The sequence below is a fragment of the Chamaea fasciata genome, unplaced genomic scaffold (genome assembly GCF_029207755.1).
Source record: "Chamaea fasciata isolate MVZ Bird 193981 ecotype frontalis unplaced genomic scaffold, bChaFas1.0.hap1 SCAF_2, whole genome shotgun sequence".
Taxonomy (NCBI): domain Eukaryota; kingdom Metazoa; phylum Chordata; class Aves; order Passeriformes; family Sylviidae; genus Chamaea; species Chamaea fasciata.
In genome coordinates, this window is record NW_027094087.1 from 292203 (window position 1) to 319458 (window position 27256).

Sequence of the window (27256 nt, forward strand, 5' to 3'; positions counted from 1 at the left end):
ATGTGGGGCCAGGATCTACAGTCCTGAATTCAGCTGTTGCTGTTGCAGCAGAGGCACAAAATAACTTCATTGACTTGGACTTTGTGTCCCCATTTTTCTAAGTACTTTCATAACTTGCCCACAGACTTGTGCTACAAATGGGCTTTTCAAGTCAGCCCTGTGCAAGGGAAGAGCTGGGAGAGGAGGTACCAGCTTTTCCTGGTGGGAGCTGGAAGGAGCCTGCTGTTTACCCAAACCCCTTTTAACATCTTTATCGAAGCATGAGGGGAAAATCGAGGGGCATTGCTAGAAAAGCTTGCAGAGAGCTGGAAATGAGCAGAGCAGTGAAAAGAAGGGAAGTGGCATTAGGTGGTGATAGCTTTCAGCTCTGGGGCCAGCAGCACAAGGAGCTGGAGCTGCTGGAGAGAGCCCAGAGGAGGCCCCGGAGCTGCTGCAGGGCTGGAGCCAGGCTGGGAGAGCTGGGGGGGCTCACCTGGAGAGGAGAAGGCTCCAGGGAGAGCTCAGAGCCCCTTCCAGGGCCTAAAGGGGCTCCAGGAGAGCTGGAGAGGGACTGGGGACAAGGGATGGAGGGACAGGACACGGGGAATGGCTTCCCACTGCCACAGGGCAGGGTTGGGCATAGGGAAGAAATTCTTCCTTGTGAGAAGAATTCCCATTTGTTGTTGTCCCTGGAATGTAACAGCACAGCCTGTGCTTTCTGTAGAGGGTCGGTGCCAGATGATGTCCCTGGATTCTGGGCTCCCAGGACCCCTGGAGTTCCCGGGTCCTTCAGCAGAATCGCACTCACCATCCCCAGGGGATGGCACTGAGTGGTAAAATCGTTAGAGCCGGTAAACAACAGATTGTGACCACCCCTGCAGATGCCTCAGCTCTGCCTTCTGCTCTGCACACTGCGCTGTGCTGTTGGAGGGTCACAGGCATTCCTGTGGGGGAGAGTCAAGGTGGGTGAAGATTCACCTGCATTTCATCACCGGGATTCAGGGTTTCCCACTTTCTTCCCAGAATACATGTCCAGCCCATGTGGGCACAGAAATGTATCTTGATTTCTTTTGCTCGCAGCTTACAGAGAAAATAACAAAGCTGGTGATTTAAAGGGACATTAAAAGCTTCCTTGTGACAAAGATTTCCCTCATATCCGGCTCCAGGAACAGGCACCTGCAAACATGGTTTGGTAAAGGGGGATGTGTTGGCACCTGGGGTAGAGTTAGGGAGACAAAATTAGGAGATGGATGGAAAGAAGAGATTTTTTTCTGCAGAAATTGCCCTTGATTTCTTTCATCTCTGCAAGTAATAGGCCTTGTGGTTGGTGTGACCAGCATAAGGGGTTTGGGGACACTGTGGCAGACCAGTGGCTTGGGCGCTACTCTCAGTGTGGGATGGCAGCAGGCACAAAGGTCTCACACCCTGGAAAGCCCAATCCTGAGCTTGAATTAAGAGGAAAAATTAATAACTTGGCTGATGGAGGAGATGCCCTGTCACCAAAGGGATCACAGGTGATGACAGTTCCTCCCTGGCCAGTGGTGTGAGAAAGCTGAAGGAGATGACAGGAAGAGAGAGACCTTGTGTTATAGACATGAAGGCAAAGAAGAAGCCCAGGAATCCTGCAGGGTCTGGGAGCTCCACCCAAGCCTTTCCAGTGGTGGAACACAAAGGTGTTCATTGCTGCTTTAAAGACTGTATTTCGTGTGCTAATGAAGTGTTTTGCTCCGAGCACCCCTTCCAGTGGTGAGGGTGGAACAGGAGGAGTGGGTAAAAAACCACCCGAAATCTGGGCTAAGGAAGCTGCAGGAATTCACCTCCATAAAGAGCTGGCGGCCCTGGCTTATTCTGGCCATGGGAAGTGGCCCTTCTGGGGGGACACAGCCGCTCAGGGAGGATCCAGTGCTGCCCAGCTTCTCCATGAGGATCTTGGAGAGTAGAAATCTGAGCCCCACAGACAGGCAGAGAAGGGCTGGCAGCCCAGCCCGAGCTGGACCACTTTGTGCAGGACCTGGGGAGCAGCAGGAACAGGAGCAACGTTGTGTGGAGGCCAGGTGGCTTCTCCAGGGATGACGGCATGACCAGTGGTTTTCCAAGCACGGCGTTTCATGCCCATCATGCAGGGATGGACGGCAGCTGGGTGAGAGCACTGCCCTCCGCGCTGCTGGGGCAGTGGGAGGAGGGCTTGGGATTGGGGACTGGGGCCGGGGGGATTCCTCAAGGCAGGGGCTACACTGGTCACTTAAATGGCTTTATGAAGCTGAGGGAATGTCAAGCAGCTGGTGGGGAGAGCCGGGAGTCCAGGTGGCGTTTGCCAGGGGGAAGGGGTGCAGCCGGGCCATGTTTGGGGCGGTGATGTACCCCATTTATGTCACCTCTTGGCTCGCAGCCCCCAGGGCGAGGTCCAGCCCGGCAGAGCCCCGGCCGGGCTGCAGGGCTGCAGGGGTTAACCCTGCGGCTCCCGCACCACCTCCCCGCCCGCCCTCCCTCCTCCCTCCCGCCGCCGAGGAATTTCCTAAAACACCCCCCCAAAAAAGTGGGAATATAACAATAATAATAATAAAAAAAATAAAACACCCACCCTGCGGATGCCCCCTCCCGCTTCCATCTCCGCCTTTAATACCAACAAACAACTCCTCGACTCTCCCTAAAGGAGGCGCCTTTGATCGGAGCGAGACGAGCCCCGCCGGGCACCGGCACCAGCACCCCCGGGCACCGGCACCGCCGGCACGGCAGCACCCCCGGCACCGGCATCCCCGGGCACCGGCACCGCCGGCACCTCCGGGCACCCACAGCCCCGGGCACAGGCGCCACCGGGCGCCGACACCCCTGCCCCCGGCAGCGGAGCGCTGCCGTCACCGACATCCCCGGGCACCGGCGGCCCCGGCACCCCCGGGCACCGCACCGTCCTGCGAGGCGCCCGACACCGCGACCGAGACCGCGGCACCGCCGGGCAGCGGCAGCGGGAGCGAAGCCCTCGGCACAGACCCCGCCACATCACCGGGACGTCGGGCAGCGCAGCCCCGGGCACCGGGACCGAAGCCCCAGGGCACCGGCACCGGGCTGCGATGCTTCCCGGGGCGGGTCCCCTCGCCTTCCTCCTCCGGTGCCTCCTGCTCCTCTTCGCCTCCGACAGCCGAGCCCGGGCTCGTAAGTCTTACCCGCTCTTGCCCCGGCTGCGCTGCTTCCCTCCGTGCCTCAGTTTCCCCGCCACCGGGGTCCCCGGGAATTGGCGGGGGTGCTCTGCGGCCATGGCTGGGGTCACAGGCAGGCTTCTGACCGCCGCAGGTGCTGGACATCCGCGGCTGGGACGGGCCAGGTTTCCTGTCCTGCACTGCTGGGGACATGGCTGTGTCCCCTTCTGCCCGCTGCTGTCCCCGCCTGCCTTGCGGGGCTGTAGAGCACCGAGCAGGGCGCTGCGTGCTGGTGAGGGGCTGGGGGGCTCCGGGGGCTGGCAGGGGCGTGAGGAAGGTCTGGGACCCCCTTCCATGGGCTGGAAATGCCGCAGAGCAGGAGGCTGTCTTACAACAGATCCCACCCTGCACGAGTGTATCTCCCCTCCGAGGGTGGACGGGGACACGGGCAATGCCTCCCCCGCCCCAAACAAAGCTGGGGGCTTTCCTCCGTATCCATCCCTTGTCCATCTCCATGTCCATCCCTGTCTCTCCCACTTCTGCTCCCAGCGGGCAGACTGAGGCAGAGAAGGTTTGGGATAAGGAAGGGAGGTTTGGCGCTTCCCACAAAAAGGCTTGAAGGACTTGGCCAGAGCTGTTCAGGAGCTTGGAGGGTGCTGGACGTGTTAATTGGGGCCAGGAGGTGGGCTTGGCTTGGGCAAAGCACTGGGACCCTGCCATGGGTGCTGAGCACCCCTGCAACACCGCAGAGCCACCAGAGCTCTGAGCAGATTGGAGCAGGACCTGTTGCGTCCCTACACTTATTCTTCCCTTTAATCTCCTGGAATTCCAGCAGAGTCTGCCGGTGGCTTCGTCAGGGTGATTTACAACTTGCCTGCTGCCAGCAGTGCATTAGGCACTCAAATAATCGTCCTCCCGGCGTGTGGACCCAAAATGTGAGCCCTGGATTGCTCATCCCACTGTGGGGTGTGCTGGGGGGAAGAGGCAGGAGGATGGACGGGGCTGTGCAAAGCCCCAGAGAGCAAAATCCTGGTCAATTCATCCCCTTCCCCTTCCCTGGGCTCATCCAAAGCTGCCAAACCCGGCACACAGCATCTGTTTCTTGAGCAAGGGATGTGGGTCTGACTCCCTGCCTCTGCCCAGGCTGCCATGGTAGGGTTGGGAAGATGGGAGACACGTCCAGACGGTGAAACAGGTGTTGGCTGAGGTGTTGGCCCTTTGGAGGTGGTAACAGAGCCCAAAAGCTGGGCAGAAACTATGCCGGAGGGGGCAGTGAGGGTTTGTCTGACTTGGGAGGAAGAGCTGGGGCCGGTTTGCAGAACTTACAACGTTGATAAAGAGCTGGTGACTGTGGGATTGAAGCAGCGCTGGAGCAGGGAGGTCCAGGGTCACGCCCCAGCTCTGAAACGCTTCAGCTTTGCCACAGGGCAGATCACACAGTGGGGAGGGCTTGGGCAGGACTTGCCCCAAGGCCAAAGGCAGGGTGGTTTGGGTGACAGAGTCATCATCAAATTGTGGACTTCTCTCCACTGTCCACCTCTGCAGCCTCTCACTTTTCTCAGGGCTGGGTGTTCAGGGAGAGTGAAGACAGGAATAAATTAGTTACGAGCAGGCTCATCAGCCAAGGGACCTACAGTGTCGTGGCTAAAAATAGGTGAGAAGCAGAAATGCTCGGGCTTGAAGGCAAGTCAGAAAAGAAGAATTTGCCCACAGAAACAGGCTATTTTAGGGGATTTGCACTCCAGCTGAAAAAAAATATCAGAGGCACAGGTTACTGGGACGAATGTGCTGCATTCTGAGTAATTCAGGGGCAATGGTTGAATGCAACGATGTTTTGGCTGGAGGCATTTAAACACCAGCATCTCTGGAGAGCACAGGGCAGTGGTTTTCCCCAGGAGCTTGGAAGCTGCTGTTCCATTTCTTTTCAACACGGTTGCTGGAGAAAAGGGGGTTCCTGGGGTCCCTCTGCCTTACAAGTTTGGATCCAGCAGGGATGAAAGGTGCTCCAAGATGGGAAGGACCATGATGGAAACTGAGTGCTACCATGTCCACGGGAAGGGAGAGGCGAGGGCTGCACACCCTGCTGTAGGTAACGGAGCATCCCCTTGGGAAGGAGCGGGGGGAAGCAGGGCCTGTCTGCCTGGCTTCTCCACTCCGGAGAGCTCAGAGATGCCTCGCAAGGCTGCATTTTCAGAGCTACAGAGCTGTCCAGGCTCCCAAAGTCCCAAGAAGATATTTTCAGCCCAGAAGTGAGCGAGGCTAGTGTATAGGAATTGATCTGGATGTGAGCGGAGTCTTTAGGATGCCACATGTCAAGGGCCCAGTGTGTTTTAACCAGCCCCTTCTCAGATGAGTTGCATTTTAAGCCCTTCATAAATACAAGGCTGTCATAGGAGCGCCTGGACTCTGTGTACCAGACAGTGCTCTTTACACTTTATTTATGGCTGCTCTTAAAACTGACAAACTGGTTTGCATGAGCTCCCTCCCTCATGCCCAGCACGGCGCTGGCTGGCAGGTGTGTGACCTCCAGAAAAACTGTGGGAGCTGAGAGCTCAGCTCAGAATGCCCTGCTCCAGAGACAACCCCAAAGGTGCCATCTGGGCATGCAGGACCACCCTTCCCCCCTCGGCCTCGGGGTGAAATGGGAGGAGTGAGGGGAGATAAGCAAGACCTCACAACCTCCTGTTGAGCCATCAAATTGCTCAGAACACTCCCAGAGACAGGATTACAGAATCACACGTGGCTTGGGTTGGACAGGACATTAAAGATTTAGGGTAGGTATTGTGAGAAGCTTTCCAGCTACCAGGAAATTGAATCCTCACAAGAGGCTGACACAGAAGCTCTGAGCAGCATCTTCACAAGGCGGTTCAGAGACACCAGTGCACAGTGACAAAGTGAATGGTGTGGAGAAGTCCGTCCTGGGCTGCATCTCTCACACCCTGAGAAGGGAATGTCTCCTTAGGATGTATCTCAATAGCCTCAGACACCAGCCACTAGCAAGATGCCACCCCACAACTTCTCGACCTGCTCCAGAACCAGTGAGAAGTAAACCCACAGACCTTTTCTGTGTGTGCTGCTGCTGCTGCTGAGGGGACAATAAATAAGATTCCCTTACTGATCAGCACAGGAGGAAATCACTGCCACAAATGGCTTTTCACTCCAAGTGAATTAGGATGATATCCAAAGTTTGACCTCTGAAAATGAAATTACTAGCCCGGCATGGGAAAAAAAATGGTCCAGAGCCTCCAGTTTTTAAGCCTCATCCATCCATCCATCCATCCATCCATCCATCCATCCATCCATCCATCCCCATCTTGCTTTTGCCCAAACGTGCCGGCACCTCTTGCCAAAAACACAGCACTGCTGAGATGCCAACAAGTGTCTCCTGCTGCCCAGCACTGCCAGTCAGCTTTAATTTTACCAGCAGGCCCTTTGCAGACATGAATCAGGCTGCTTTCGAGGGCTGGACCCAAACCAGGGCTCCACTTGTGATTAAATGTTTGAAGGAAGCAGCCAACTGGCATGGGAGCCTGCAAGCTGAGCCTGCATCACACCAAGGCAACTTCATTTCTTCACCCTCAGCATAATTCATGAGGATGCTGCAAGCAGGGAAAGATGAAGTCATTTTCTCACCCTTTTGCAAAACTATGATTTTTTTTTTGTTTAGTTTTTTTGTTTGTGTTTTTGGTTTTTTTTTAGTTTTGTGGAGTTTTTTTCCTCTCTCTTCTGGCTTTCCCCACATTCAAGCCACATGCTCAGCAGTTCTGTGTGGCATGCTGTAAGCTTGTGACCTGCGTAGCTGGGAAGAGGGAGTTGCTGACCTGTCAAGGGCTATGGGGACAGTGTGAAGTCCTGATCAGGGAGAAGGAATGAAAATACCCCTGCCTGTCCCTCTGGTAACATCCACTCCAAAGCTATTGCAGACCTCCACACCTGCAGATGCAGTGCTGCTGTGCCTGGGCCAGGCAGCCTGGACAGCTGGCGGTCAGCACTTACAAAGGTACAGCTTGGAGGAGCAAGTGCTTAGAGCCATCCAAGAGAGGCTCAAGTCTGCTGGCAGGGCTTGAGGTGGGAGAGACCCACAAGGATCTTTGTAGATCCACAGAGCTGCCTTTCCTGCTGGCCAGAGGGTCTGGCCATGGTAGAGCATCACCTGGGTTCATCCTGAGGGTGGTGAGGAGCTGGAGGAGGGACTGCAGCCCACCCCAGCATATCTGGGTGCATTTTGTCTGGCTGACTGGAGAAATCCATTAAGCAGGTGGCATCTCCAGCTTGGGTGAGGTGGGACACCACCAGCTGGGCCCTCCAAGCCACTGCTGTGTCCCAGGTGACAGAGTGGAGCGTGGGATGGCTCTTAGCATCTTTGGGGTGGTGGATGCCCCTGAGATAATTTTGGGGACCCTCTGCTACTCGTTAGAGAGCCCTCCCAACAGCCTGGCAGGGTCAGCACCCGCTGGCTCACCTGAGTGCATGTACTGTGTGGTGGGCATCATGCCTTGGAAAACAGCCCCCCCTCTCCTGCATCCCCAGGGTGCTGCAAGGTTTTAAAAGACCCATAAATGCTTCAGGAACCGTAAACGTCTCTGCTGCCTTCGAGCAACAAAATCACCCAAACTACCTCAAATTCTCTCGATGACATAACCTTTTAAATCACCTTCAGTCTTCAGCGGGGCTGTGAGCACGTAAACCACGAAAATCACACACACACAGGAGTGTGCTTAGAAAGAGCTTGGGCCCTGGGTGACCTCTGCCTGCTCAGGGCTTTGGCACATGTCAGGGGACTGTGGGGGCAGCACCCTGGCTGTCACAAGGCCCAGGTTCCTGCAGGACCTGCAAGGTTTGGAGCTCGCTCCTGCAGGACCAGCTGATGCCTGTGGATGTGAACATTACGGGTGACTGTATTGGGCTTCTTGGCCAAAGTCCTGAGGGGTTTGTTGGTAATCCTGGCCAAGCCCTGTCCCACAGCCACCTGCAGCAGGCTGGCCTGGTCCTGCCAGAGGATTGGTTTGTAACTATGGGCTTGGGGATGGAGGAGGTCCATAAGGACCTGCTAAAATATGGGGAGGGCAGACATCTCCAAAGAGGACCTCCTCCACTGGACACCATCTCATCCCTGTGCCATGGGGAGGTTAAACCTGCGCCAGTGGAGGCAGGTCTGGATCACTTCTGGGACAGACACCTCCAGCTCAGGAGCACAGCTGGAAACTGGCTCTTCTCAGGATAACAGGATCAAGACGGAAGAAAAACCCCAGATGTTTATGCTCTTGGAGAAAAGTGGATGAGGTGGACTTGCTGTCCCCCTGTACGGCCCCATAAATGAAAAAGCAGTCACGCAGTCAGACCAGTGCTGCATCAAGGCGGGTAAAGCCACAGGGCTGCGACCCTGTGGGATGGCACAAGCAGCCCAGTCCTGCTTGTCCACAGATGCTTAAGAGAATGAGCTGAAGCTTTTGGGGGAGCAAAATGTTGTTCCCCAAAATGTGTTTTTGGCCATAATTTTTTCTTTGGGTCTTCCCCCCGCTTTCTTCTTTTTGCTTTCTTTTGGGTAACAGTGAAAATGTCCCCTAAATTCAGGGTCTCCCATCTCTGTCACCACTCCCAACCATTCTGACCTCACTGGGGGAAATTCCATTTTGTAGCACCACCCTGAAATCACCTGTCCATCTTCCAATGAGCATTTCCAGTTTAGAATGAAAACTCTATTTTCTGCCTCAAAGCCACCCATTCTGTTCCTTTCTTGCAAAGGGAGTCCAGTTGGCTCGGAGGAGTTGCCATTCGGGTGAGACGGGTCCAGTGTAAAAAACGCACGCAAAAAAATAAAATCGGCGGGAACAAAATCTGGGTCTGGTGGATGGGATGTGGCCACCAGCTACATGTGGGGAACAATGTGAAGGCTGCTCTGGCTCTCCTCACAGAGAGCTCCCCCAGGAACCAGCCCCTTTTCTCATGCAGCTTCTCCTGGTTGACTTGCAGGGCCTGACACCTTCTGTGACTTCAACGGCAAGAAGTACAGCCCAGGGGAGAGCTGGCACCCGTACCTGGAGCCCCAGGGGATGATGTACTGCATCCGCTGCAGCTGCTCCGAGGCATGTCCCCAACATCCCCAGGGCGCCCCAAGGGCCGGCGGGGCACTGCTGCTGTGCTGGGGCTGCACTGGGGCTGCACTCAGCAGCTTCCAGGCAGATCAGTCCCGCTGTCTCATTTGACCAGAGAACCCTTTCCAGTCCCATAGTGGCGCTGGATTAATCTCTTCCCTTCGGAAAAAGCTGTCCCCCTGGGGGGTGTTGGGCTGACCTTGTGGGGGAGCTGCCACTGACCTCGAGGAAACCTTTTTGGTGCTTAAAGGGAGCTTGTGGAAAAGATGGAGAGTTATTTTTTATGCAGGCAGACAATGATAGGATGAGGGAAGGGTTTTTAACTAGAGGAGACGCGATTTAGATGAATATGTTCACAAGAAATTGTTCCCTGTGAGGGTGGTGAGGCCCCGACACAGGCTGCCCAGGGAGGCTGTGACTGCCTCATCCCTGGGTGTGTTCGAGGCCAGGCTGGAGCAGCCTGGGATAGTGGAAGGTGCCCCTGCTCATAACAGGAGGCGGAAGAAGATCTTTAAGGTTCCTTCATAGCTAAATCCTACTGTGATTCCATGGTTCTGCCTCTGCAGCCCTGGTGGGTTGTGGGTGGAGGTGGCTCAGGGCTCCTGTCAGATGATGGGTGGCCTTTGCTGATGAGAGACCGTGAGCTGGCCAGGCTTGAGCCGGGGCTGGAGACATCTCTGGTGAGTTACAGCCAGCACAACTTGTTGAGATAATGTTGTGTTCCTCCTCTTGCAGGGGTGAACCGTGAACTGAGTGTTCCTTGTGGACTGAACAAACCGCGTCTTTCTCTCCCCAGAACACCAACATCAGGTGCTACCGGATCCAGTGCCCAGCCCCGCCCTGTGCCAGCCCCGTCACGGAGCCCCAGCAGTGCTGCCCGCGGTGTCCCGGTAGGTGGGCATTCCTCGGGGGCACGGGGACAAGGTGGCCTCGGTCCTGCAGGGCGGTGCCTCCCCTGCTGCCATCTGTGGCCATGCAGCGATGCTGGGACTGGCCCCGGTCATGGACCTCCGGTGGCCTTTTCCCTCCAAAAATATCTTTTTGATGGAAAAGGGCTCTCTGCCAGAACACCTTCTCCCCCCCATCCCAAGAGCTTTGTAGGGACAAAATGTCAGTTCACACTTCAGGGGCAAAACAGGAGCTGGCAATTTATTCTGATCATTTGCCAGCAAAGTGTCTTGGATTAAAGAAAAAAAAAATCTAAGTTTTTTAACAACTTCCTTCTCTGCACTGGAGAGTATCTCAGGTTTTAGCCCCAAAACCTTTCCTACCTTACCACTACTGATTGCCTCATTTTACCTCAATAAGTTCATTCGCACACCCACAGATTACCTCAAGATTTAGTCCCAAAACTTTCCTTACCTGAGTGCTGGCAGAGTCGGTCAGAAGCCATCAGTGATTTGAGAAACTAGGGAGAAAAAAGAAAAAAACCCCATTATTTTCCTTTTTTTTGCTAATTACCCATGAGACAAGCCCCGTTTATGTGACTGCATCTGAATCTGATGATTGTTACCACCAGGGGAGGGAAAACCTCAGGAATTTTGTGAAGAACCTTGTGAGGTCAGACTTCCAGGTTTTCCCACTGTTCTGAGCTCAGTTCAGTCGGGACAACCCCATCCTCCAAAAGCTTTAGGACACTTAATTGCTGCCCAGCCACGCAGCGCCCTGGCCATTTGACAGAGCCCGTGGTGTGCAAAGGGCCGCTGGTCCTTTGGGGTGGGCTGGTGGGGCATCAGCGCTGCCCTGGGACCAGGCAAGGGCCGGCTCTCATCCCGCTCCTCCCTCTTTTCCAGAGGCACACTCGCCGTCAGGGCTGCGGGCGCCCGGCAGGTCCTGCCAGTACAACGGGACGACGTACCAGCAGGGAGAGATGTTCAGCACCAGCGAGCTCTTCCCCGGCCGCCAGCCCAACCAGTGTGTGCAGTGCAGCTGCTCCGTAAGCCACCGCGGGAGCCGCGCCTCCCTCCTCCAGCCCAGCAGTGCCCCACCAGCCCCCAAACCCCAGAGTCCTGGTAGCGCCAGCCCCTGGGGGAGCGCTTTATCGTTGGGATTGGATTGTCACTGCAGAGCATGGAGATGGCAGGGGCCAGGTCTGGGTGGCCACGCTGGGACAACGTGGGGTGGACAGTGGGACAGCCCTGTCCTCCCGGAGCACCCCAGTGCTCCAGGGCTGTGGCCAGCAGCACCCAGCTATCCCACCTGCCCCACGGAGGCTTTGTGTGGCAGATGGCCAGTGCAGGGCACAGCCAGGGGCCTTTCTGTCGGTGCTGGTTGCAAAGCAGGTGGGCTGGGCAGCCAGGGAGCCTGGGGGAGCTCAGGGTGCCTGCAAGGCAGCACGGACGTGAGGTGACAGCTCTCGGGAATCAGGTGCTCTTGGGATCCATAGGTTCAGAAAATGGCATAGGGTGGAAGGGACCTTAAAGCTTTTCTGGTTCCATCCCCAAACCACCTCCCTCTGTCGTGCCGAGAGCACACACAGGGGTCACATCAGCGGATGCTGGGCAGGGAACTGTCTGTGATACTGGGATAGCTGGTCTGAGCCTCTGGGGCATGCACCCAGCTCAGAGCTGGGTGGCAGGAGGATTAACTGACACGTAGAAATTAGGCAGCTTTTGAGGCTGGCTCCTCTCTTAGGGACCCCAACTGGATGGTGGGAAACACCAGGAAGGAACTCTCTAATCCAGCTGCATGTACTCGTCAGCCACTGTCCCCAGGAGCCCGTGGAGCTCCATGTCCCTCTCGGCTGTCACTCAGCCTCTGTTTATTTGTCAGGGCAATGCCTTGGATACAAAGGAGAAAATAAAGGGCTGGCTGTGCAGCCTTCAATGGGGGGATCTCCCCGGGCTGTGTCAGATGCTGTCAGCTGCTAGAACAGCTGCGTGAACAGCTGGCCTAACGCTCTTTGAAAAGTGCCCCAAGACCAGAGCCTCTGGGATAAATCCTGCTTTTTATGGCACTGGCTCTTTCCAGCCTGAGGCAGGTCATTGCTGCGAGCTGCTGGGCAGAAGGAGAAGGAGGAGGCAGGCCTGGACTCCCTGAGTGGAGAGCAGGAGTTGGTATGCAGTGACCTCCGCCAGATCCTGTCACCCACCAAACTTCCCTCATCCTCCTCATGCTCCTGGCACAGCCGTTTGGCTTCCTGATGGGAGAAGAGGCAGCTGTGGTTCGGTTTTCCAAGGATATCCTTGGCTGACCTCTTGGTCTTGGTTGACTGGGAACTTGTGGATACCCCAGAGAAAATTGCTGCACGGAGAAGATGACCTTGCTGTCGAGGTCCGGCTGCTGGACATCCTTTTTTACCCTTTGGCAAGGTAGCAAAAAACTTATTCCTGAACCAAACTGGTGCAAATCCACTGACTGAGGTGGCACTGGGACGCACAAAGGTCAAGGTTGGCCTCGACCTGTGGTTTTCACCTTGAATCTCTACAGCAGTGGTATTTTCCAAACTATCCACTCAGGTCTATCCCTGCCCATCTGTGTGCTTGGCTGTGGTGTAATGGAACTAAACACAAGAGAGGGAGGGCAGAGCTTCGATGTGGACCTGAGTCTGGGCGCAGAAGCGTGCTGGGCTCCTCCGGGTCCTGTTCCTGGCACGTGTCAAGGAAAATCTTCTTGTGCCTCTTCAAACTGGGGGTTGTTCTGCAGAGCTGAAAGGTGTGTGGTGGCTGTTTCAGGTCTGGCAGCACCAATGGTGCCTGAGAGGAGGGCACTGCCTGTCCCTTTTTGGGGAAGAGCAGTGCACTTGGGAGCATATGCACTGTTCATGGAGCAGCCGCGCCAGGAGAGGACACCACCCTGCTGTGCCCTGCAGGATGGACGGTGCAGCAGGGGCAGAACTGCAGCTGTCAGTAGGTGCTGCACGATTGGTGGTACTGGAAGATGGACCATCAAGGGGCTTTTGATCATGGAACCATAAAATCCTGGAATGGTTTGTGTTGGAAGGGACCTTAGAGCTCCTTCAGTCCCACCTGGGCAGGGCCACCTTCCACCATCCCAGGTTGCTCCACGCTCCTTGGACAGTTCCAGGCGTGGAGCAGCCACAATTTCTCCGGGCACCCTGAGCCAGGGGCTCCCCACCCTCACTGGGAAGAACTTCTTCTCAATGATTTATGGTAAAATCTGCAGTTCGAAGTGCTGGCAGCCCTACCAGTGGGGGACATACGGCTCTTTATAACACTGACACTGTTTTTTTTCCCCTCCTGCCCTCCTAGGAAGGCCAGATTTACTGTGGCTTGGTGACCTGCCCTGAGCTGCTGTGCTCCTCTCCCTTAACTGTGCCGGATTCCTGCTGCCAGGTCTGCAAAGGTAACGAGGCTGGGACTGAGGGCTGGGAGACCCCAGCTGGTTGCCACCTTACAGCAGGAGCCATTTCAAGCCACTTCAGCAGGATTTTGGAAGCCTGGGCTGTGAATCAGGCTGCTTGTAATCTCTTGGTTGCACCAGGAGCACCAGGAAGCAAAAGCTGAGGGCTTGGGTTTTCCTTGGATAATGTGAATTGCATGTGCAAAGCTCCTGTCTCCCCAGAGTCCCAGGACAGCTGCTTTCAGCCACAGAGAGCAAACCTCCATTCAGCCCTGCAGCATCTTCCAGGACAATGTTTTTCCCTTGCAGATGGCTCCTTCGAGAAGTCCACGGAAGAGGAACCCCTGCAGTTACACAGAGGTGTTGTACGTGACATTTGCATTTTCAAACTCCGCTTCTTGCTTCTATCACAGCCCCCTGAGCAGCTCACAGAATGCCCTTGCACACTGTCCTCCACAAAGAAGTCATGCCCAGCAGCTCTAGGAGGACACTCAGATCCTTGCACAGTACAACCACGGACACCTGATCTGCAGGTGAATCGTGCCATGGGATTGAATCTAGCTGAGATGTCAGCCTAGGTGAGAGCTCAGGCCACCAGGGAAAGACTCTTCTGCTCTCCCTCGGCAGCACCTCAGGGACATGCTCTAGGGTTGGACCTGGCAGTGCCGGGGAAAGGGTTGCGCTCGATGACCTTGGAGAATTTTTCCAACCTGAGTGATTCCGATTCTATGATTCTGTGACATCTTTGGAAGAACAAAAGACCTGCAGGGACTGGAAATCTGGGACACTTCTCCTCCTGGTTGGCCAGTGTCTGCCAGGTTAAACGGCTGAAGGACATTGTCAGAGCAGAACCAGAGGTGACCAGCAGCCAGGTCTGACCCTTGTCCATAGTCAGATGCCCAAATCTCTCTTAGGAAGGTTTTTCCTTCAGGATAAGGTGTCTCCTCTCCCCTTGGGCATCTTGCCTCCCACCAAGAGGGCAGTGCTGGAGCTGGCCACCCCTCTGCCTTCCCCAGGCAGTTTGTATCAGCAGCCCCAGCAAGGAAAAAGTGACTCCATGGGAACCTGCCGAGGGTTCCTTCACGGCGACGTTTCGGAGCTGGGCAGCCCATGCCAGCTCTGCGGGATTAGGTCACTTAGCTCCTGGCTCTGCCTTTTCCATACTGCTCCACCACCTATAAAACCTCCAAAATAGACACAAGGGGACCCTTTGTGCTGCGTGTCTTGTCCCAGCACTCTGCTCTTGGAAGCCTGGGATGTTCCTGGGATGTTCCTGGGATGTTCCTGGCATTTCAGTCCTGCTGGCTGGCAGCCCCACACCAACTGCCCTGGTGCCTACCAGGTGAGAGAGCAGGATATGGCCCACCCTCACCTTTCTGATCCTGTCTGAGCCACACAGATGCCAGTCCTCATTTTCCCATCTAGGAAAGACCAGCCCGTTTCCCTGTGTGTTTTAGGGATGTGGGACCTCACATGCTTCTCTGGGGGCATTGGGTTGAGCTTGGGTAGGGAAAGGTGCAGCCCCAGTGAGGGTGACCCACATGAGGAGGACACCAGCGCAGGGCACTCACACCGACTGCTCAGCACCCCTTGGGTGGTGGCAGCAGCAAGATGGGGAAGGGTCTGGAGCACCAGGAATGGCTGAGGGAGCCGGGAAAGGGGCTCAGCCTGGAGAAAAGGAGGCTCAGGGGGAATCTTCTGTCTCTCCACAACTCCCTGACAGGAGGGTGCAGACAGGTTGGGGTCGGGCTCTGCTCCCAGGAAACAGGGACAGGAGGAGAGGGAACGGCCTCAGGCTGTGCCAGAGGAGGTTCAGGTTGGATATTAGGGAAGCTTCTTCCCCCAAAGGGTCTGTCCAGCACTGGCTCAGCTGCCCAGGGCAGTGGTGAGTCCCCATCCCCTGAGGGATTTAAAAGCTGTGTGGATGTGGCACTTGGGGGACATGGCTTAGTGGTGGCCTTGGTAGTGCTGAGGGAATGATTGGGCTCCATGGTCTCAGAGGAATTTTCCAACCTTAACTTTTCTGTGATTTATATGGCTTGTGGGTCATTGCTTATCCCTGTGGTCTCTGCCTCTTCCACTCCTGATGGAAGGGGTGCAGGACACTGCATGGACTTTTCCAGCATGCTTTGGAGTAGGAACAACTCAGCTGCTGGAGTCTGAATCCCCTCTTTTCTCTGGCTGCTCACAGAGACACTCACAAGACCAGTGCCTGGGAGAAGTGGTGGGGAGGAAGCCACCCGGGGCCACCGTGTCCACTGTTCTCAGTTCTTCCCTGGAGTTAATCCCCAGAAGCTTCAAACCCAAGGGAACAGGTGGCACCACTGTGAAGATTGTCTTGAAAGAGAAGCACAAGAAAGGTAAGAGATGGAGAGGCCAGGCAGTCTGCATGTGGCTTAACGTGGTTTCTCCAGAGCTTGGAATTCCTCAAGGAATCAGATTCAGTGCCAGGTTTCCACCAGCAAGTCCTTCTCCCCACTCTTCCATAGCCAGCCTCAAGCAGAAATCTTAGTCCTCATGCCCGCAGCCTCCTGACTGCACCAATCAACCACTTCCCAAAATGGGTTGGAAGAAGACTGGTCCTTGGAATGTTTTGGAGATGTGGGGCTTGGGAAGAAAGGAGCTCAGCTGGAAGACTCCACATGGACCTTCCAGGATGGTGCCACAGAAGGACAGGATATTCCTCCTTGTAAGGATGTGCAGGTGCTGGGTCTGACCCAGCGCTGTCCCTGGTGTTCCTCCTGGAGGAGAGAGAGTAGGAAAGGGAGATGAGGAGGCATGCCCCTTGATCCAAAGCGGGGAATAACAGGTCCTTTCTCCTCTCGGCCGCTTTCCCACCACTGTGCCTTTGGAAGGGCTTTTCCAGTCCTTGGAGATGAAGGCCAGGAGGAAATTTTGGGACCTCCAGAAATTTCCATGGAGGAGTCAGCAGGTGGCACTCTTCACTGTGCTTCATTCCTGCGACAGCCTCGGAGGGACCCTGGTCTTCCAGAGGTTGGGAGGCAGGTGAGGTCCTGCCCACACTTGGCCCCGTCCCCGCCAGGGTGGTCAAACCCAGCAGAGCCACCTCCTGGCTCCCTGTGTCCCATGGCACCTCCTGGGTGTGGTGGCTGGGATATCCCGGTGCCCGCTGCTGCCGGATCCGCTGCCGGAGGACCTCGTTCCTCCACTCAGCAGGACCACCCATGCCTGAGGTGCTGGAAGGCAGTGACTCCACAGAGCCTTGGTTTACAAAGAGGAGGATTTATTTCCTCTCTTTTCTCCCTCTCCTCCAGCTTGTGTTTACAATGGGAAGACCTACTCCCACGGGGAAGTGTGGCACCCCGTCTTCCGGCTCTACGGCCTCCTGCCCTGCATCCTCTGCACCTGCAGGGACGGCGTCCAGGACTGCCAGAAGATCACATGCCCGAAGGAGTATCCGTGTGAATATCCAGAAAAAGTAGATGGGAAATGCTGTAAAATCTGTCCAGGTAGGTGAGATCCCGCCTGCTCCTGCGGCCACCTTCCACTTCCTTCCTGAACCTTGGTTTAGAGGCCGAGGCTGACAGATGTGTAGGGATTCAAGGCTGCTGGAATTCACACCAGGCAAGTTCAGTAGGGCAAGCGCTGATAGAAGAGTTGGCTTGTCTTGGAGGGCAGCAGGACTTTCCCCAGGTGAGGAAGAGGCACTGACCCCCTAAAGGTTCCATCTGTTGGGAGGAGGAAGGCTGGAGAAAGACCCTTGAGGCAGGACGTGCTGAGAGTGCTCCGATGGAAGGTGCCTTCAGGGCAGGGGACACTCAGTCTGTTCTCCAAACGTCCAGGTGGGACAAAAACCAGGGGGTTAAATCGTGGCAGCTGAGGTGTAGGTGTGAGGGGAGGAGTGAGGACGCTTCCCAGGAGAGGGGTTGTCTGTGGCACTCATGGTTTGTTGGAATTGGAACCCCCATCTCTGGAAGTGGAGGCTGACACACAGGTTTTAGGGTGGTCCAGGTAGAACTGGGCTGGGGCTGGGACATGGAAAAGGGCTGGAGCACCAGGAACAGCTGAGGGAGCTGGGAAAGGAGCTCAGCCTGGAGAAAAGGAGGCTCAGGGGGGACCTGGTGGCTCTGCACAACTCACCGAGGAGAGCAGGCAAAGGGCGCTGCCATGTTTTAGAGTGGCTGCAAAGTAGTTTGAGCTGAGCTTTTCAAGTTTTTCCAGCCCCTGACTGGAGAGGTTCTGGGATGGCCTCCCCAGGGGAGCCAAGGGCAGAAGCTCAGCTTGTTTTAATGAGGTTTTTGATATGTTTATGAGCAGGATTTATGATGTGGTGCTTGGTGGGAATGGGATGTGATGACTGAGCAGAACCCTTTCAGTCTTGCATTCCCACTCTAGTGGGTCTCTCTGGTTTAAATCCGACAACTTTCCCTGCTTGGATGTCTTGTCTGCTGTTCAGACTTCATTTTATTTCCAATTAAACACCCTGATGCAGCCAAAATGATTTTGTTCCTGCTTTGCAGTTCTCACAGATAGCGATCACACACACTGCTCAGCCAAGTTACATCCTTGCCCTTTCCTTCACTGCTTGGAGGCTTTGCCCAGGTTCTTTTCCCAGGTGCTTTCTGTGACTGTCCTTATCCTCCTCCTTTGTACCCAGTAACTTTGGAATGCCAGGTGATGTTGGTGAAGGGACACCGATCCCGGGAATTGCAGGGATGCCTTGTTTGGATGGGGGGAGCACTGCTGTGGGCAGAGCTGGTGACCACGACCTCTGTGCCCCTGCTCCTCCTCCCTGATGCTGCGGGCAACCGAGTGGCTCCGGGGTGAAGCTCCTTCGTTGTTAAATTCCTGCTGAATTCCGGGGGTTCTTTTCCTGCTGTGGAGGTGGGGTTTTAATCACGGACTCCATGATCTTAAAGGGCTTTTCCAGCTTTAACCACTCCACGCTTCTGTGAATGCCCTGGAGCAGGTGAAATTTAAGGCTCTGGGAGAGAGGTTTCCCTGCTCCCTGACCCCGCAGCGGGACAGGTGAGGGTGCTGGGGCTGTGCTCATCCCCCTCTGCCTCCCACTGAACTGCAGAACTGAGCGCCTGTCCTCTGGTTGCTCAGAGGCTTTGCCTCCCTTTAAATTGGGATTTCCATCCCATCTCGGAGAAGAAGAGCTCAGGGCCACCCCAGAAAGCCTGGGGGAGAGCAGAATCAGGCCTAAAATAACTGTCTTGCTAAAATAAACCCCAGGCATCTATTTATAGCCAAACTTTCTTTCGAGTAGTGTAAAAAGCTTCAGCATCCAAACTGACTGGGAGAACAAGGCTAAATTCAGCAGAGCTGGGCTCCTCTGCATTCCAAGGACCACAACCAAAGGCAATAAATCTCCTTCCAAAACCACGGGGGATTGATTCTTAATCACTCCAAATACATTAAACAAGAAGAGGGAAAACTTAGCAGCTCCTCTTTACCAAGAATGCCAAAAAGGTCACGTAGGACCCGGTGTGGGTGTCCCTGTGGTGACACCCCACGTGGGGAGGGTGCTGGGGCTGGTGCTGAGCCCACCTGTGGGGCTGAGCCGGGCATGCTGCCCAGGTAACCCAGGCTCCCCTGCTGTGGGCTCATCCCCTTGCTCCCCTGATGTTCCTCCCCCAGCAGGAGCAAGATGGGAGGTGGGGAATCCAGCCTGTGCTTTGTGGCCATCAAGGTCCCCGCAGAGAGTATGGGGGACCCAGATGGACAAAACCCCCCTCCCCATCCCTGCTGGCACAGGGAAAAACCTGAGGATGAGGAGGTCTACAGGTCCCTTATTAACCTCTCCCTTGCCCTGCTCCTGGAGCTGGGGATCAGATCGTGGGACAGACACAACTCGTGGCACCAAAGCCGACGAGACGCCTTTTCCGTCACCTGGGTGTTGGGATGCTTCTGAGATCCTTCCTGCCCCTCTTTTCTGACCTTTGTCCTTGTTTTTGCTCAGAAACCAGAGTCAAACCCACGGATGAAGCGGCCACCCCCCGGTGCGGCAGGGGCCCCAGCCGTGTCCTGGTGTACACGTTTGTGCCGCCGCGCTCCGAGGCCTCCAAGGAGGTCCTCAGGACCATGGCCATCGAGAAGGAGCTGGCAGAAGAGGTGGAAATCTACAACTGGAAGCTGATTAAAGGTGAGCACCATTATGAAAGCAGACAGCGGAGCAGGAGATGTGTGTGGAAACCCGATGCTTTCCAAGCTTTGTTCAATTTTTCTGGCTTTTCTCGAGGTGCTCCACCCCTCGCGCGGTGAATCAAAACCTGCTGACAGCAGGCTGGCGTTTCTGACTCCCCCATTTCACACCCTTCTCATGCATTCCATGCAGACCAGGGGCTGGAAACCACTTTTGGCCCCACTGACCTCACCATGAGCTGCAACACCATGTGGAGGCACAGCACACGGGCAGGCAGGACAAGGGCTCTTGGGGCTGCTCCTCCAAACCTCCCTGCTCTCATGCCAAATGCACATGGAAAACAAACAAAATAATTGTTCTGGTGACTCTGTGGTTTTGCTTTTGCTCCTTTTTTCACAACCCAGTCCGCCTACAGTTAGAAAGCTGCTGCAAAGGTGCACACACGGGGGATGAATTGTCCCCAGCCCACTTTTCGGAGGGGTGGATTTGGATGCTCCTGTTGGTGTGTCCTCTGGAGGTCAAAGCACAGCAAATCCGCTGGCAAACGGCACCAATCTCCTGCTCTCTCCCCACACCTTCAGCTTTGCTCCTATGGACCAGGGACACCTGGACCAGTAGATATTTGTGCTATGTTTCTCTGCAGCCCAGGGAAGCATCCCAGTGCCCCATTCCTGAGTTTCCATTGGACATGCCCTACCCCAAAAGAGTTGAGCTCTTGAGGTTGGTTGCACCTTTTCTGTGGATACAGTGGCCCTTGGCCTGTGCCTGCTGGACACGTGCAGCCACTCGGGTCTCCTGGTGCATCCATGCTCCACATCACTCCCATGGGAGACCTCAGCCAGCTGCTGAGACCGGGCACACAGGGATAGCAGCCTGAGAAATTACCTCCAGAGGTGGAGCCCTGGTTGCCACCATGTTTCCATCCTGCCCCTGCCATCCTCCCTGGTGTTCCCCTGTCTCGGCGGGGCCTCCCTCACAATGACACCTTGTAGCCGAGGACAGCTCTGAGCCCGCGCTGTCTGGGCCCCGCCGCTTCCTCCCCTCGCTCCTTGGCACCGGGCAGCACCCAAACCTTCTCGGCACCTTCCGAGGCCAAAAGCTTCACGTCTGCATGGAGCTCCCCAGCCCTGCCAGCCAGGGACAGGGGAGGCCCTTGTCCCTGAGGCCAACACAGCTCTTTTGCTTGGCAGAGTGAAGTGTTATTATTGGGAAAGAGCATGAGCTCACTCACATATGGATTCCACCTCTCCATGGTCCATCACTCTACCAACAGAGCAGCGTGTGTGGAGGAAAGAGGCTGCAAGTCACACCTGGACCTCGTCCATCTGCCTTTGTATGGGCTCACGATACCTACGTGGCCTCATCTATTTCTGGGCCAGGATGGTTTCCTCCACGAAGCAGGAGCCGGGAGGAGAAACCAGCACCATCTCCCAGCCAAAAGTTTCACCCAGCTGGCTGGTGGCGCACACCTGGCCTCCAGAAGAGTTGCAGTGAGGGCTTCCCCATCTTTTTAGGGGTCTGAACATCACCAGCAGGTTTGAAATTCAGCTTTCTGATGTTTTTGACCCGTTGTCCTCTCGATACAGGCCCTGTTAAGAAGTCCATCCACACCTTTCATACAAACCCCCTTTAAAGCACCAAGGATATGGTGGAGCACAAAGGTGGTGCGTGCCCCACAGCCCCAGCAGCTCGCTCCATCTCATCCCAAACGCTGCCAGGAAAGCTCCTGCCTGTTGGCTGGGGTGTGCCTGCCAGGAAATGGCATTGCCCTGTGCCAGCTCCATCCATCCTGCCTCTCTGCTGGTGAACTGTTCTTGTGCTGTCCTGATTGCTGCTGGAGCGTGGCCTGCGTTCCTGCAGTGCTCCCCAGCTCCTGGCATGTGTCAGGAGTGACCATCCCGGGGCCAAAGGTCCCAGCCAGCTCTCTGAGAGCTCCTGGGAAGCACTATCTAGGTCGGTTGATTAAAAGATGTTTATCTCTTGTAGGTCTTGTTTAAAATATCCTCTTGGTTACTAATGTGCTGGAGAGTGCTTCATCAGCCCCGGGGACTGTAAGCACACCCTCCTGCTCCTTTCTAAGTATAGACCAGAGGAATTTATTGAACACTTGCGCCTTTCTTGCGTCAATAACAGTTTTTTTATCTCCATCCAGTATCTTCTTGTGTTACTGGTAGGACCCAACCCACAGAAAGGACTAATTAGTAGTTCAAATATGCATCTGTTTCTCTCTATGCCTTTGACTTCCTGAACTAATTTTCCACAGTTGATAACATCTCATTTATATGGATTGTGAGGCGCTTCCCCTTCATTACATACTCTTTTTATGTGTAATTGCTGCTGGGAATCAGGGAAAGTCTCTTAACCAAATAAGGGGGACCACGTTGCCTCTCACATCTGCTGGCAGCAAGGGGCTGGATGCTCTGGGATGAGAGGTGGGGAAGGATATTCCAGGCATACCTGCCTGGTTTGTCATGCCCTGCAGGAGAACGGGAATATCATAACCCCTAATCCCACAGGAAGGTCACTTCCATTGCTACTTACAGGTTCTGGTTTGCACGGGTCAAACGTCTGAGTCAGGCACCTCCACTGAGGGGACAACGCTGGCAGGGGCAGGAGCATCAATCTCTGCTGAGGTCACTTGTGGTTTTTCCTGTCCTGGTGCAATTGCAGTGCTGCTGACAAAGAGACAGAAAACTTTGGTCCCTGGCTGCTTCCAGGAAAGGAAATCATCTGAGCATGGAGGGGTTTCTGCAGTCGGGGAACACAGGGGTCTGAGAGTGAGCAGAGGGGACAGGGATCCCAGCATCCCTTTCTTTCTTTTACAGTTTTTGGGGAGCTTGGAACTCCTGTAGGGCAAGATGCTTTCTGGAGCAACAAAATCCTATTGCTTTCCTGCCTCATGGTGAAACATCCTGATTCAACAGGCAGTGACTGTTTTCACAGAACCATAGAATCTTAGAAAGGTTTGGCTTGGGAGGGAGCTTCAAGGCCACCCCATTCCACACCCCTGCTGTGGACAGGACACTTCCCACTGTCCCAGGTTGCTCCGGCCCGGCCTTGGACACTTCCAGGGGTGGGGCAGCCACAGCTTCTCTGGGCACCCTGTGCCAGGGCCTCGACACCCGCACAGGGAAGAATTTCCTCCTAATATCTAATCTGATACTTAAATGGGATGTCTCCTGGCCTTGGCCAGCCCTGGATTCATTCCCAGCTCCCACCAGGCCCTGGCAGCAGGTCCTGCACCAAACCAGGACCCCGGGGCAGACAGTGTCAGGAGGGGACAGAGAATCCAAAGCCATGGGAGCCTTGAGTTGGGCATCGCAGTATCTGATGCCCTGTGTCCCCCTCTGCAGGAATATTCCATCTGATCCAGACCAAGAAGATCAGCAAACAAGAATTCAAGCAAGAGGCACAAAACTTCAGGCTGATCACCAGGACAAACGAAGGTAGGGAGAGAAAAATCCCATTTCCTCACTCCTCCAGCACTCCCTGCCCCAACCAACCTCCTGATTTCCTGCTCTGCTCTGGCCATTCCAGCAGGGCTGTGTAAATCCCGGCATGGCGTGGGGCGCTGAACCGCAGGGAAAACACTTGTGCAAGTGTGGCTGGGCTGGGGCTGACCTGTCTTCACACCCATACGCAACACTCCTGATTAACAGCCGCATTTTCACTTTATGGTATTGGAAAGGGCAGCCAGCTTTCTAAAAGTGGATGCACTCTCTTGTGAAATCCGGGGGTTTTGTCTCTCCAGGGCCCGCAAAACTGTTTGATTTTTATATCTAATCCATCTGGTGCTCCTGGGAGCACGGGGGGAGAAAAAAAAAAAAAAAGGAATGGTGCAAGGGATTAGCAAATAAGTAAACTGTTGAAATGCTTTTACAAATCACTCTGGATGTTCCGGGATGTGCGTAAACACGACAAAGAGCAGGAATGCCGGTGCACACGCTGGGAGTGCCTGCCTGGAGCGAAGCTGCCAGGCTGTTTCCTGCTGGCTGCCTCCTCGCCCGCCCGGCCGGGGTGGAGTCCGGTGGGACGGGTCGGGATCAGAGCCCTGCCCGCAGTGTCCAGCGCCCGTGGGATATGGGGGCAGTCGGAGCAGCGCTGTCAGCACTCCCAGTGCCCCAGGCAGGCTGGGGGTTGTTCCCACCCCAATCCATTCGGGACAGCAGCTTTCGGCCAAACCCTGGGGGATTTTCCAGCCCCTGCTCCCGGGCTGGGGCTTCACACCCTGGTGGCGTCTCCGGCACAGCTCTTGCCAGAGTTCTCTTCTCCTCAGTCTGCCGTGACAAACAGCCCTGTTGTGAAACCATCCCACTGCCGTGGCCGCGAGTTCTAGGAAAGCTCTGACCGATGATTTCCTCAGAGCAGAGGACTAATTCAGCCAAAAACTGTTCCCTCCGCCCCCGGGGTGAGGACACCGGGGCTGCATAATCCGTGCTGGGATTGCCCTGAGGGAAGAGAACACCTGGAGGGAAAGCACCTCCGGCCACCTCCTGCACATCTGGGGATTCTTTTGGGGAGAGGGGAGAGGGATTGGAACCCTTTGTCCTGGTCTGGGGGGCGGTTCACAGCTCCACATTCGATTTGCTGGGAGTCTGCTGCTCCTTGGGGGATTCAGAGGGATTCCTTCTCCTTCTGCAGCAGGATTTTCCCCTGCCATGGGTGGCTGAGTGAAGACCCAAGGCTGAGGCAGCAGCAGAAAATGAAGAGAAATGGGAGGGGTTTGAGCAGCCCACCCCAAACAAGTGGGGCTGACAGGGGGGAGGAGAGAACCATACCTGCCCGTTCCCCATGACACTGAAATTTTGGCTTTCTGAGGTTGAGGCAGAGGACACATAAAATGCTTCTTACCCCAAGAAGCAGAAAGTCAGCCCAAATCTGAGACACACCGGGGAAGACACAGACCCAACAGCACCCTTTAAAGAGGTGGAGAGGGGGATTTATCCCTTTTCCTTTCAGCCTGTGCCGGTGTGGCCGTGTCCCTGCAGGCCCTCAGGGGAGGGGATTCCCTCACGGCCTGTGCGGCACCCCTGAGCCCACGCCTGTGCGGTTACCGCGTTGTGCGCCCCGTTGCGGGTTTGGAAAGGCTGCTGTAGGCATTGTCATCACCGATATTAATGCCTGAGGGACTGCCTGGGGGTTTCCCAGTAGGTTTTCCTTGGTTAATTAAACAAGAGGGCGGAGATGTGGGGTTTGGGGTTATAACTGTGAAGTGTTTAAGGCTCACCGGAAGGCCCGGGGGAGCTGCCGGACGCTTGAACCCGCTGAGGGCGAGAGGCCGTGGAGACTGAGGGGACAGACACGTGAGGGACAGGTGGAAGGGAGATTGTGATTGGCTGAAGGGACGCGCGGGCAGCGTACAAGCAGAAAGGTGATTGGCTGGAGGGACGCGCAGGCAGCGAATGAGCAGGATGGTGATTGGCTGGAGGGAAGCGCAGGCAGCGAATGAGCAGAAAGGTGATTGGCTGGAGGGACGCGTGGACAGCTGGGCCAGCCAATGGGTGCCCTTTCTGTTTAGCTCTGTTAGGCCTCAGTTGGGTTTGAGTTATGTCGGGTACAGATTAAAGGTACAAAAACCTTTCTGCAATAAACCGATCTCCTTCGGGTGCACGAGGGGCTCCGTGTCGCTTTGTTCCCCATTGCTGCGGGAGCGTTTTCCAGAAAAAGCCTTGTAAGTGCCATTGATTGTGCCGTTAATTGCATTGCAAGGGCAAGAGCCCCTCCAAGCACCATTTTAATCCCAAGACTACAAACCTTTGGCTGGGATCGCTGATGGGCTGCTCTGGGCACGGCCGGTGTTGTGGGCAGACCTCTCCCACAGCGAGGTCCTTGTGGAAGCTCCAGTGCCGAGGGTGCTACACGTGGGGAATTGTGCTTTCCTGCTCCGAGGCTGTTGCTAATGTGTGTCTGTCTTTGCTCATCCAGGTCACTGGAACATCTTCCGAGCCCAGACGTCGGAGCTGAGGATGACAGAAAGCCCAGAGAAGGAAACAAAGAACTTGTGAAGCAAAGAACTTTTCCCCAACTATTGATCTATCTACACACAGACACACATACACATATATATGAACTCCAGAGCCGCGTTATTAAATAGACTGGCACTGCAATACAGGTTACACTAGTGGAAATTCCAGCAACTCCAGAGAACGATCCCAATCCATCGCAGCCACAGCCATGTAGGTGCCTCTCTCCAGCGGGAGGGTGCAGGAGGTCGGCCATCACCTCCCGCTATCCCAAAGAGGTTGGATGAGCAGAGGGAGGAGGGAGAGACGGCGGAGGGGTGAGCCCTGGTGCGACACGAGGAGGTGGGAGCCATCCCGGACACCCCGGCGTTCCCGAGGAGCATCAGGAGCGCACAGCAAGGCAGAACGTGACCGCGCCACTTACCAGCTGGAAAGATGACCTGCAAAGGAAGAAAAATCATCCTCCTTTCTTTCCTTGGAGCCCCTGGGATCTGCAAAGGGGTTTCTTGGGCTGAATGCCCTCCAAGGGGTGTATTTTTTAAAATCTCTCTTCCAGCTGGGATGATTCTTTTCCCTTCTTTGCAGGTGAAAATGTAGGTTTTGGGAGGACCCACCTGCTGGCAGGGTCTGAGACCCTGAGCACTGCACTAAGGTCGCTACTCAGCATTTATTGTGCTATGTATTTATATCTATCCTATATAATATCTACGGGGCTGTATTCACAGGAGGGGCATCTCCCAAAGGGCAAACAGGATCATTTTGGCAGCGTGGGGAGGAGGGCGTGCAGCAGCATCACCTTCCCCCTGTCTGGAATCAGCTTTGGGGGATTTTCAGGTTGTTTTGGTACATGTATTTATCCCTGGATTCTTGTTTTATTCTGTTTTGATAAATCTATTTATTTGGAGATCCAACTCTGTCTGACAAATCTGATTAAAACGTCTTCTTGATTCAGCTTCCTGTGCTGGTTCTCCTTTCCCTGTAGGGGCTGTGTCAGTGCTTGGGGGCCCTGGTGGGGTCTGGTTCCCTTGCACTCACTCGGGCAACATCCTCAGGGTTTGGATGCAGAGAAATCCCACAGATGCTTTGCTCGTCCATGGGGGATCGTCCCTTCCCGTTTGCTTGTGGTCTGCTCGTGGCTCTGGGCTGAAAACAGAGCTCGGGGCTTGGGCCCGGAGCTGGCACTGCTCACCAGGGCCACACCATGGGGCTGAGCTGCCAAAGTTTATCCAGGAACTAAAAAATCCCCGTGAGGCTTTGAGCCTTAGGGGGGCTCCCCATGGCACCAGGGGAAGGGAGAGGGGCCAAGCCTCCTCCTTGCCCCGCGGCCGCCTGCATGGCTGTAGCTGCGTGTGGGCAGGGAGGATGCTGCCAGTCCTCGGGCAGAGCCCGACCCCTCACTGGTCAGCCTAATTAGCCGGCCCTCGTGTGATCTAATTGGGGCTGAGCCGAGGGCCAATTTGTGCTCATTTACCTGAAGTGGAGGCCTTTGGAATGAACCTGCTCCTGTGGGTTCACAGGGAAGGCTGGGAGGAAACCAGCACGAATTCTGCACTGCCTGGTCCCGGTGAGGTTTCCTGCAGGTATCTACAGGGTGCTGAGCCCTTACAGGCTGTTCTGGCACCATGGACACTAAGCCCAGACACACACAGACCTCGTGGGTGCAGTCCAGCTGAG

At 55.4% G+C, this 27256-nt stretch overlaps 1 protein-coding gene across 1 annotated transcript; it reads left to right on the forward strand.

The window, feature by feature from the left end:
* Positions 1-2056: 2056 nt before the first annotated feature.
* Positions 2057-25703, forward strand: CHRDL2 (chordin like 2). Its single transcript, XM_066206679.1, has 13 exons — positions 2057-2119; positions 2775-3129; positions 9087-9199; positions 9775-9888; positions 10005-10098; positions 11002-11144; positions 13420-13513; positions 13820-13875; positions 15702-15870; positions 16786-16980; positions 19437-19619; positions 22973-23065; positions 25545-25703. Exons 1-13 carry the CDS (start codon positions 2057-2059, stop codon positions 25622-25624), a joined length of 1752 nt encoding a protein of 583 aa, XP_066062776.1. The 3' UTR covers positions 25625-25703.
* Positions 25704-27256: the final 1553 nt, after the last annotated feature.

Bases quoted from the DNA above. Each gene is read 5' to 3' on its own strand.
- CHRDL2 (XM_066206679.1), top strand. From the start codon at position 2,057: ATGACCAGTGGTTTTCCAAGCACGGCGTTTCATGCCCATCATGCAGGG. The intron at 13,514-13,819 runs GTAACGAGGCTG...TTTCCCTTGCAG, and splicing joins CTGCTGCCAGGTCTGCAAAG to ATGGCTCCTTCGAGAAGTCC. The intron at 13,876-15,701 runs GTACGTGACATT...GGCTGCTCACAG, and splicing joins TGCAGTTACACAGAGGTGTT to AGACACTCACAAGACCAGTG.